The sequence below is a fragment of the Littorina saxatilis genome, linkage group LG13 (genome assembly GCF_037325665.1).
Source record: "Littorina saxatilis isolate snail1 linkage group LG13, US_GU_Lsax_2.0, whole genome shotgun sequence".
Taxonomy (NCBI): Eukaryota; Metazoa; Mollusca; class Gastropoda; order Littorinimorpha; family Littorinidae; genus Littorina; species Littorina saxatilis.
In genome coordinates, this window is record NC_090257.1 from 37,607,813 (window position 1) to 37,619,525 (window position 11,713).

General features: G+C 40.9%; 1 protein-coding gene across 1 annotated transcript in view; it reads right to left on the bottom strand.

Annotated features, from left to right (window-relative positions):
- Positions 1–6,880, bottom strand: part of LOC138945885 (mucin-2-like) — a gene marked incomplete at its 5' end in the record, with an annotated part of 36,621 nt that extends 29,741 nt beyond the window's left edge. Inside the window, 5 exon segments of the mRNA XM_070317405.1 lie at positions 1–1,719; positions 2,409–2,479; positions 3,742–3,845; positions 5,204–5,227; positions 6,562–6,880. The exon segment at positions 1–1,719 is cut by the window's left edge and continues 449 nt beyond it. Of these exon segments, the coding sequence (XP_070173506.1) occupies positions 1–1,719; positions 2,409–2,479; positions 3,742–3,845; positions 5,204–5,227; positions 6,562–6,880 (2,237 nt within the window).
- Between the last annotated feature and the right edge of the window lie 4,833 nt (positions 6,881–11,713).

Sequence of the window (11,713 nt, forward strand, 5' to 3'; positions counted from 1 at the left end):
GGTTGTTCTGTGTTTGTGGGTGGTTCTGTTGTGGGTGGTTCTGTGGTTGTGGGTTGTTCTGTCGTGGGTTGTTCTGTGGTTGTGGGTTGTTCTGTGGTTGTGGGTGGTTCTGTGGTTGTGGGTTGTTCTGTCGTGGGTTGTTCTGTGGTTGTGGGTTGTTCTGTGGTTGTGGGTTGTTCTGTGGTTGTGGGTTGTTCTGTGGTTGTGGGTTGTTCTGTTGTAGGTTGTTCTGTTGTGGGTTGTTCTGTTAATGTGAGTTGTTCTGTTGTGGGTGGTTCTGTGGTTGTGAGTTGTTCTGTGGTTGTGGGTTGTTCTGTTGTTGTGGGTGGTTCTGTGGTTGTGAGTTGTTCTGTGGTTTTGGATTGTTCTGTTGTGGGTTGTTCTGTTGTGGGTTGTTCTGTTGTGGGTTGTTCTGTGGTTGTGGGTTGTTCTGTTGTGGGTTGTTCTGTGGTTGTGGGTTGTTCTGTTGTTGGTTGTTCTGTGGTTGTGGGTTGTTCTGTGGTTGTGGGTTGTTCTTTTGTGGGTTGTTTTGTGGTTGTGGGTTGTTCTGTTGTGGGTGGTTCTGTGGTTGTGGATTGTTCTGTGATTGTGGGTTCTGTTGTGGGTGGTTCTGTGGTTGTAGATTGTTCTGTGGTTGTGGGTTGTTCTGTGGTTGTGGGTTGTTCTGTAGATGTGGGTTGTTCTGTGGTTGTGGGTTGTTCTGTGATTGTGGGTTGTTGTGTGGTTGTAGGTTGTTCTGTGGTTGTAGGTTGTTCTGTGGTTGTGGGTTGTTTCGTTGTTGTGGGTTGTTCTGTGGTTGTGGGTTGTTCTGTTGTTGTAGGTTGTTCTGTGGTTGTGGGTTGTTCTGTTGCGGGTTCTGTTGTTGTGTGTTGTTCTGTTGTTGTGGGTTGTTCTGTTGTTGTGGGTTGTTCTGTTGTGGGTGGTTCTGTTGTGGGTGGTTCTGTGGTTGTGAGTTGTTCTGTTGTGGGTTGGTCTGTTGTTGTGGGTTGTTCTGTGGTTGTGGGTTGTTCAGTGTTTGTGGGTTGTTCTGTGGTTGTGGGTTGTTCAGTGGTTGTGGGTTGTTGTGTGGTTGTAGGTTGTTCTGTGGTTGTAGGTTGTTCAGTGGTTGTAGGTTGTTCAGTGGTTGTAGGTTGTTCTGTGGTTTTAGGTTGTTCAGTGGTTGTAGGTTGTTCAGTGGTTGTAGTTTGTTCCGTGGTTGTAGGTTGTTCTGTGGTTGTAGGTTGTTCTGTGGTTTTAGGTTGTTCAGTGGTTGTAGGTCGTTCTGTTGTTGTAAGTTGTTCAGAGGTTGTAGGTTGTTCAGTTGTTGTGGGTTGTTCTGTTGTTGTATGTTGTTCTGTTGCTGTAGGTTGTTCAGTGGTTGTAGGTTTTTCTGTTGTTGTAGGTTGTTCTGTTGTTGTAGGTTGTTCTGTGGTTGTTACTTGTTTTGTTGCAGTTTTGGATTGTTGTGTTGTTGTTTCCGCAGTCTTTGATTGCTGTGTTGTTGTTTCCGCAGTCGTGGTCTGCTCAGTTGTTGTCGCGGGAATGTCTACAGCAGGAGATTCAGGCTGTGCGGGCACAGACACAATAGAGATGACGACCACGCTGCTGCCTTCGAACTCCCACCCGGTTTGCAGGAGGTTGTCCTCATTGCTGATGATGACGCGGACAAACAGCGACGTTGAAATGCTGGATGACGTGTATATGACGTTGAATGAAAAGATGACAATGACTGACCCGTTTCTGCAAAAGAAATATATATATATATTTATATAGTTGTTCTGTTGACGCTGTGTATCAATTCTTGAAGTGAAACGAGTTTATTGCATATTTATTCTGGGAAAAACGACTTGGTAAGGTTTAAAGCAAAAAATATAAGCAACGAAGTGAATTAGGCAAGTACTTAAGGTGACGAAACGTTACATACAAATGCACGCGTACACCCATACCAACGCACGGAGGTACGTATACTGCTAAATGCTACGTATATTGCGCGCTCTCTCCCTCTCTCTCTCTCTCTCTTTCTCTCCTCTCTCCCTCTCTTTCTCTCTCCTCTCTCCCTCTCTTTCTCTCTCTCTCTCTCACACACACACACACACACACACACACACACACACACACACACACACACACACATACACACACACACACACACACACACGCACACTAACACACACACACATTAACACACACACACACACACTGACACACGCACACAAACACACACTAACACACACACACACTAACACACACACACACACACACACAAACATAAACACACGCGTAGCTACTAAAACTAGCTGATTTGTTTGAAAATAGACAGACTTAGAAAACGACATGTATCTTGAATGATAAATTTATGGTTGGAGAACTTTACAAAGTGCAAACAACATGTAAACTTAGTGTGAGAAAGCACGACAAACACTACTTACTGCAGACTGGTTACGGAACAGTTGTTGTGTTTCTCTATCTCGGAACTTGTTGCCAACGACGTGTTAACAACCTTTTGAACAACAGAAAACCATGTTCCAAAACACGACAGAAAACCATGTTTAAGAACACAACAGAAAACCATGTTCAAAAACACGACAGAAAACCATGTTCAAAAACACGACAGAAAACCATGTTCAAAAACACGACAGAAAACCATGTTCAAAAACACGACAGAAAACCATGTTCGAAAACACAACAGAAAACCATGTTCAAAAACACAACAGAAAACCATGTTCAAAAACACAACAGAAAACCATGTTTAAGAACACAACAGAAAACCATGTTCAAAAACACGACAGAAAACCATGTTCGAAAACACAACAGAAAACCATGTTCAAAAACACAACAGAAAACCATGTTCAAAAACACAACAGAAAACCATGTTCAAAAACACAACAGAAAACCATGTTCAAAAACACGAGAGAAAACCATGATCAAAAACACAACAGAAAACCATGATCAAAAACACAACAGAAAACCATGTTCAAAAACACAACAGAAAACCATGTTCAAAAACACAACAGAAAACCATGTTCAAAAACACAACAGAAAACCATGATCAAAAACACAACAGAAAACCATGATCAAAAACACAACAGAAAACCATGTTCAAAAACACAATGAAAAGAAACCCTGCCAAAGGCTCTTTCTCCTATTTTTTTCTCTGTCTCTGTCTCTCCCTTTCTACGTCACTGTCTCTCCCTTTCTACGTCACTGTCTCTCCCTTTCTACGTCACTGTCTCTTCCTCTCTTTCAATGTATGTCTTTGTGTCTGTTTTGTGTCTTTGTGTCTGTCTGTCTGTCTGTCTGTCTGTCGATCTGTCTGTCTGTCTGTTTGTCTGTCTGTCTCTGATATGAAACATATTATTTTTGTTTTCTTATTATTTTTAATATTATTTGCGTCCGTGTTAAGTGTTTGTATTAGGGACAGGTTGTAAGATTAGACTTTGCCTAAAACCTCTATCCTTTTGTAATAAAGTTCGGTTTCAGTTTCAGTTTCAGTTTCTCTCTCTCTCTCTCTCTCTCTCTCTCTCTCTCTCTCTCTCTCTCTCTCTCTCTCTCTCTCTCTCTCTCTCTCTCTCTGTAAGTCTGTTTGTCTGTCTTTCTGTACATATGTAGGTTTCTCTCTCTCTCTCTCTCTCTCTCTCTCTCTCTCTCTCTCTCTCTCTCTCTCTCTCTCTCTCTCTCTCTCTCTCTTTCTGTCTCTGTGTTTTTTGATTTTTATCTTCATTTTTGTGTAAACATTTTACAGAGGCTTCGAAAGGTACATACCTGGGAGCAGAATTCCGATTCAAACTTCAAGAAAGTCGCTGAGGATGAGTTGGCCATGTCCTCGGTGTAGTTGTGACTCGTCAACCTCACAGACATGCTCACCACTGCAACATGTTCAGACAATGAATTCAAAAAAAGAAGTCGGTCTTGGTGACTTCGTCATTTCAGTAGAAGAAAATGAATCGCAAGGTCACCGCCAGGCTGTACATGTATCGGTATCGGATGTCATTAAGTCATAACTAACACACTTAACTAACAATTAATGAGATACGACATCGATTGAACAAACTCTTCTTGACCCTCCCATTTACAGCGAAATAATGACGTAAAAAGCAAAGTTAAGTTCGAGAAGACGTCATTAATTCAAACAATGGGGTCACACAATTTTTTGTTGTTGTTTTTTTTTGTTGTTGCTTAACGCCCAGCCGACCACGAAGGGCGGTGCTGCTTTGACATATAACGTGCGCCACACACAAGACAGAAGTCGCAGCACAGGCTTCATGTCTCACCCAGCCACATTATTCTGACACCGGACCAACCAGTCCTAGCACTAACCCCATAATGCTAGACGCCAGGCGGAGCAGCCACTAGATTGCCAATTTTTAAGTCTTAGGTATGACCCGGCCGGGGTTCGAACCCACGACCTCCCGATCACGGGGCGGACGCCTTACCACTAGGCCAACCGTGCCGGTAGGGTCACACAATAGTTCTGCCACTTCTTATGTAAGTATCCAGAGGACATGACAAAGTATTTCGAGAATTGTTTTGGTTTCTCTGATTATGTTATCTCAGAAGTGGAAACATATTCGTAAGGTCACCGCCAGGATGTGCATATATCGGTATCGTATCTCACCTTATTGAAGCAGGTAAGACCTTGAAAGAGGACTTGATTTTTAACTAGACACAAACATTGCCGACTTGTTCCCGAAAAGAAAAGCATAACCACACCAACTTTGAACAAAATACACGCGACGACGATAAAGGCATTTAGTTCCGTAAATAAGACCCTGCAAAAACAATAGATTTTAAAATGGATACAAAAAGGGCCTTCTTCAAAGAAAGAAGAGTCCTGAGACACAAACGATACAACACAAATCGAAATGCAATAGGACCCTGACAGTTTTGATTTTACACATGATATAAAAAGATGACGTTACACGCTTTTTTCCCCATTCAAGTAACACGTTAAGCTTACAGAATTGATTTGATTTCTTTGATATCAAATTAAACAACAACAACAACAACAACAACAACAACAACAACAACCACCACCACCACCACCACAACCACCACCACAACCACAACAACAACCACAACAACCAAGCCGACGACAACAACAGCAGCAGCAGCAGCAGCATCACCACCACACAACTACAACAAATGACAACAACATTGCAAACAAGTCATAAAGGTGAGCATGCTGACGTCACATACGGTTATTGAGCAAATGAAAAGTGCATACCTTTTTCGGGGTTTGTGTCATCATCTGTATTGAAAGAAAGAGAGGAAACATAATCATTTGTGTATGTCCGAAAGTCACACATGTATAGGCTACTATTGGAATTCTTCTCGATTTGTCTGTGTGTCTATGTATCTGTTCAACTGTGTGTCTATGTATCTGTTCAACTGTGTGTCTATGTATCTGTTCAACTGTGTGTCTGTGTGTTTATGTATCTGTTCAACTGTGTGTCTGTGTGTCTATGCATCTGTTCAACTGTGTGTCTGTGTGTCTATGTATCTGTTCAACTGTGTGGTCTGTGTGTCTATGCATCTGTTCAACTGTGTGTCTGTGTGTCTATGGATCTGTTCAACTGTGTGTCTGTGTGTCTATGGATCTGTTCAACTGTGTGTCTGTGTGTCTATGGATCTGTTCAACTGTGTGTCTGTGTGTCTATGCATCGGTTCAACTGTGTGTCTGTGTGTCTATGGATCTGTTCAACTGTGTGTCTGTGTGTCTATGGATCTGTTCAACTGTGTGTCTGTGTGTCTATGGATCTGTTCAACTGTGTGTCTGTGTGTCTATGGATCTGTTCAACTGTGTGTCTGTGTGTCTATGGATCTGTTCAACTGTGTGTCTGTGTGTCTATGGATCTGTTCAACTGTGTGTCTGTGTGTCTATGGATCTGTTCAACTGTGTGTCTGTGTGTCTATGGATCTGTTCAACTGTGTGTCTGTGTGTCTATGGATCTGTTCAACTGTGTGTCTGTGTGTCTATGGATCTGTTCAACTGTGTGTCTGTGTGTCTATGTATCTGTTCAACTGTGTGTCTATGTATCTGTTCAACTGTGTGTCTGTGTGTTTATGTATCTGTTCAACTGTGTGTCTGTGTGTCTATGCATCTGTTCAACTGTGTGTCTGTGTGTCTATGTATCTGTTCAACTGTGTGGTCTGTGTGTGCCTGTGTGTTTCCACAAATGCCTTTCCTATACAAACGGTTTCAGATAGGAGTCATACTCATGTTTTGCACTCCATGTGACCCCTGGTTTATTCTTTTTCTCCATGCGTTCGTTTGTCTGTCGGTCGGCGTGTCTGTCTGTCATTTGTAGTCTCCCTCTTCGTTAGTTTTCATTGATTTATTGAAGCTAGATGGATTAATTAAATACCAAATTCTATCCCCAATTCCCTCTTTTTACTTGTGTCTTTAAATGTTATGTCTAGATACTTCCCACTGTCAGTATTTTGCTTTGCCTGCTTTCTATTAGTTTCCTTTTAATTGGTTTAATCTTCCTCATTCTTTTTAATTTTTTCTCAAGTTCTTTTTATGCTTCTTACTTTTCTCTCCCACCAATTCTACCATAACATTTTGTTGTTTGATTTTACCTGAGATACTCGTCAATGCCACAGCAACAGCAACAACTGCTGAGATAATCAGGGCGGAAACGAGCACGGAAAGAACAATCAGACGCATCTTCCGTGTGCGCAGTCTCCGTTGTTTCTCGTCCATATCCTCCTCGTTTTCACTGGAGCTTGAAGGTGGAGGTGGCTGTTTGTTGCCCACTTTGTTAAACACGATGCCATCCCCATGCTCGTCTCCAAAGAATCTGTTTTCTTTGTTTGGAGTTTTGTTGGATCCGTTTGAATTGTCTCCAAACGACACCGGTCTCCCGTTCAAGTCTTTGTAATCAGCTGACCATTTCAGCTGTAAAATGGGTGAATATGTCAATGGTTGAATCTATTTATCAATCCTTCCATTCCTCCATTCCTCCATCCATCCATCCATCCACCCACCCCTCCCTACTTCCCACCCTCCCTCCCTCCCTTAAGCATTCAATCAATTAGATAAATGTGAAACGATTAAATGAAATAGTTAATCAATTTGATCCAATGTTTATACCGTGTATATTTATTGTATTTGAGGAACCCCATGTATGTACTCACACAATAGACAATTGTATTGTATTGTATTGTATTGTATTGTATTGTAATTTTTGTTTGTTTGTTTGTTTATTTGCTTAACGCCCAGCCGACCACGAAGGTCCATATCAGGGCGGTGCTGCTTTGACATATAACGTGCGCCACACACAAGACAGAAGTCGCAGCACAGGCTTCATGTCTCACCCAGTCACATTATTCTGACACCGGACCAACCAGTCCTAGCACTAACCCCATAATGCCAGACGCCAGGCGGAGCAGCCACTAGATTGCCAATTTTAAAGTCTTAGGTATGACCTGGCCGGGGTTCGAACCCACGACCTCCCGATCACGGGGCGGACGCCTTACCACTAGGCCAACCGTGCCGGCCATTGTATTGTAATGTATTGTATTGTATTGTATTGTATTGTATTGTAATGTATTGTATTGTATTGTATTGTATTGTATCATGCGATTACTAAAACCAGTGCCGAGCCTTATTAAGGCTGATGGGGTCTATGTCGACCAAAAGAGAGGGATTCCCTGTAGGTGGAGTTCCTGTAGGGGGATTCCCTGTATACAGGGTGGAGTTTTTCAATAAAACTTGCAAACCATACTCGAATTTCTAAGAAATATCAAAAAAGATTGAAAAACATCAAATTCTACCGATGTCGCTAAGCATCACGTGACTTTCAGCGATATCAGCGAAACGCTACATAAACTACAGGGAATCCACCTGCAGGAAATCCACCTACAGGACATCCCACTCTTTTGGTCGACATAGAGCCCATCAGCCTTATTAAGTAATCCAGTCATTTAGCCGAGTCAGTTCACCCAACCACCCACTCGGCCACCAGTTCATACATTAATCAACCAGTGAAGCGATAAATCCTCGAATGTACGACTTCGATTTCATTTTGCATATGAAGCTGCACTAAGAAGGTCGTAAGCAGGACCTTAGTCTCAAATATTAACTGCATCATGTTTATAAAGAAAAGAAAAACAAGTCGCGTAAGGCGAAATTACTACATTTAGTCAAGCTGTCGAACTCACGGAATGAAACTGAACGCAATGTATTTTTTCGCCGCTTCGTCAATCCCCGCGTGAAGGAAATCCCTCATCTTCCACGTGCAAAACGTAGTGATATTGACACGCCAGATTAGCGCGGTATCGTATTGTGCTAAGCAGGAAAGCGCGCTTTTCTGTATTCCTGTTAACATTTTGAGCTTGTTTTGAATACCACCTATCATATCTATATGTTTTTGGAATCAGGAAATGATAAAGAATAAGATGAAATCATTTTTGGATCGATTTCTTAAATTTTAATCGTAAGACTTATTAATCTATTTTCGTTAATTGTGATCACATTTTAATTGTAAACATGACATATGTAATATTTTTAGATTCAGAATGTGTTGAAGAATACGATGCAATAAAAATTCGATTTTAATGATAACTTTAATGAGCAAACTCATTAATTAAATGTTAAGCCTCCAAGCTCAAATGCAATACCAAAGTCCGAACTTTGTCGATGATTACTTGAACAAAATTTCAACCAATTTGGTTGAAAAATGAGAGCGTGACAGTGCCGCCTCAACTTTCACAAAAAGCTGGATATGACGTCATCAAAGACATTTATCAGTAAAATGAAAAAAAGATCTGGAGGTATCATACTCAGGATCTCTCGTCAAGTTTCATGAAGATCGGTCCAGTAGTTTACTCTGAATCGCTCTACACACACACACCAGACACACACACATACACCACGACCCTCGTCTCGATTCCCCCCTCAACGTTAAAACATTTAGTCAAAACTTGACTAAATGTAAAAATGAAAAAGCTTAACACATAATTTTAACGGATGTGACAGGGAATGAGTTTCCGGAAATTTATGCACTCTGCCCCTTATAATTCGATATCACATCTGCAATTGTATTCTAATGCAATGATTGTTGTGCGATAATAATTGTTCTCGGCAAAAAAGGTATACTGTGTCACACTTGTCCCATTGCTTGTTTAACGACGACCTGCATAATGACTTTGACATTGTCGGATATGAAGCAACAAACGCGTGCACGCGCGCGCGAGAGAGAGAGAGAGAGAGAGAGAGAGAGAGAGAGAGAGAGAGAGAGAGAGAGAGAGAGAGAGAGAGAGAGAGAGAGGAGAGAGAGAGAGAGAGAGAGAGCGAGAGAGAGAGCGAGAGAGAGAGAGAGAGAGAGAGAGAGAGAGAGAGAGAGAGAAGAGAGAGAGAGAGAGAGAGAGAGAGAGAGAGAGAGAGAGAGAGAGAGAGAGAGCGAGAGAGAGAGAGAGAGAGAGAGAGAGAGAGAGAGAGAGAGAGAGAGAGAGAGAGAGAGAGAGAGAGAGAGAGAGAGAGAGAGAGAGAGAGAGAGAGAGAGAGAGAGAGAGAGAGAGAGAGAGAGAATTGAATTGAATAGAAATTTATTTTTCGAGGGTAACCGAATAAGCAATGTAAACATGCTTTTTTTTCATCCGGGTAACTCGATTAATAACAAGAGAAAATAGAAGTTAAGTTAACTACAATACAACTTACATAATTAACATATCCAACAATTAAAAGGCATTTCAATATGCATTATGAATATCTAGCAATAATGGAATATTATATCAAAGAATGATTTACTTGTTAAAAAAAATGTCCTCATTGCATTACGTATGATCATGTTTCAATACAATCATAGAGTATTGCTTTTTTTTCAGCTGTACAATAGTATAGTAGTACTTACAGGTTTTGTAAGAGAAACAGCAGAGAGAGAGAGAGAGAGAGAGAGAGAGAGAGAGAGAGAGAGAGAGAGAGAAAGAGAGAGAGAGAGAGAGAGAGAGAGAGAGAGGGGGGGAGAGAGAGAGAGAGAGGGAGAGGGAGAGAGAGAGAGAGAGAGAGAGAGAGAGAGAGAGAGAGAGAGAGATATACATACATACATACACACATACATTACATACATACATACATACATACATACATACATACATACATACATACATACATACATACATACATACATACATACATACATACATACAAACAGACAGACAGACAGACAGACAGACAGACAGAAAGATAGGCAGACAGGCAGACAGACAGACAGACAGACAGACAGACAGACAGAAATAGAAAGAGACAGAGAGAGAAAAGACGCTTTGATGGTACGATGATGTCATCAGCTTCAAAAGCCATTTGGACAAAATAAATATTAGAATTTACACAAATAGAAATAACCTGGTCAGACAGAAGCTAAACGAATGAAATAATAGGTTTTACGCAAAAATGATGGTACCTCTAAAGAAGGGCTGAACAGGCATCAATCAATCAATCAATCAATAGAATTTATTTCCAAAATGCAAAAGCACATGATTTTGTTTTGAATGTTGCAGTAAATCATATATCCACGTCCACACTCACATTCACACCCATGGTTAAATACTATTTGCACAACCGACTAGAGTCTCCCCCTTTCTCCCACCCAACCCCCCAAAAGAAGCACAGGACTAGTGTACTGCATAATATGCATTTACTCTGAAATCAAGATTAAGATCAAGGATTAAGGAATAAAGACAGGTTGTCAGCTTGTATATGGTGCGCATTAATCACGCTGCCATGCTTTGGTGTATCATGTTGCTTACTGCCGTGACGTCTTTGAAATACTCTATCGTGAGAACTCCGTCAGGTTTCTGTTTCTTGAAGCATTTGTTGCACGCAGGGCGTACACAAAGTAGTCATTTCTGAAAAAGGGTTAAAGCAAGGATGGCATATTTATATTGATATTCTTTACCGGGAAAGGCTTCAAGACGATATAAGTCATTCTCCAAAACTGGTTAACAAAAGTAGGAATATGGACCAACAATAAAGCTTGATTAATTTGAGTTGAATTAATGATAACAAGGTTCTTTCTTATCCGAATGACAGTTTGCAAGAAAAGAAAAAGCAATAAATACTTTTCCTGACCAATTACAGGGACCTGGGGGGGGGGGGGGGGGGGCGTTTCATCATTGTGACACAATTTTCTTCATTATGCAGTCATAATTATTAAGTAATTGAATGTTGTGCTCATTAGGGCTTGATAAACATCTATAAGGAGGGTTTTTAAATTCCTATTTGATTTTTTTTCAATATTTTATTTCATTTCTTGTTTCAAAATATTTTTTTCCATTTTTTTTCAAGTTTGTTTAAATTATTTTTTACATGCTTACAAATAAACATTGGCACGTACATAATCATAATGGTGAGACATTGGCTATGTCCAAGTAATCGGGGTCTGCATCTTCTCCGGTAGCAAAGGGCGTTGCGAACGTACCCTTCCAATTAAAAATGTCAACTACACATTCTTGTTTCGTGAATGACGTCCTTATTCACGACAAATTGTGAAAAAACCCGTCACGCAGCTGTATGGCTGGGTGATTAACAAAGGGGAAAACGTGAAAATGTATGCTTTTTTTCAGTTGAATTGATGCTAGCTAGCTTATAAATGAAAACGGCCGTTACGAACGCATGATGTGTGACACAAAACACTCTCTGAGACATCAAATTCGTCCAAAGTGTGTCCTCGGTTGAATGAATGCATGTTCTGCATCTTCAAGCTGCACTTGTTGACTTGATCGCAAAAGA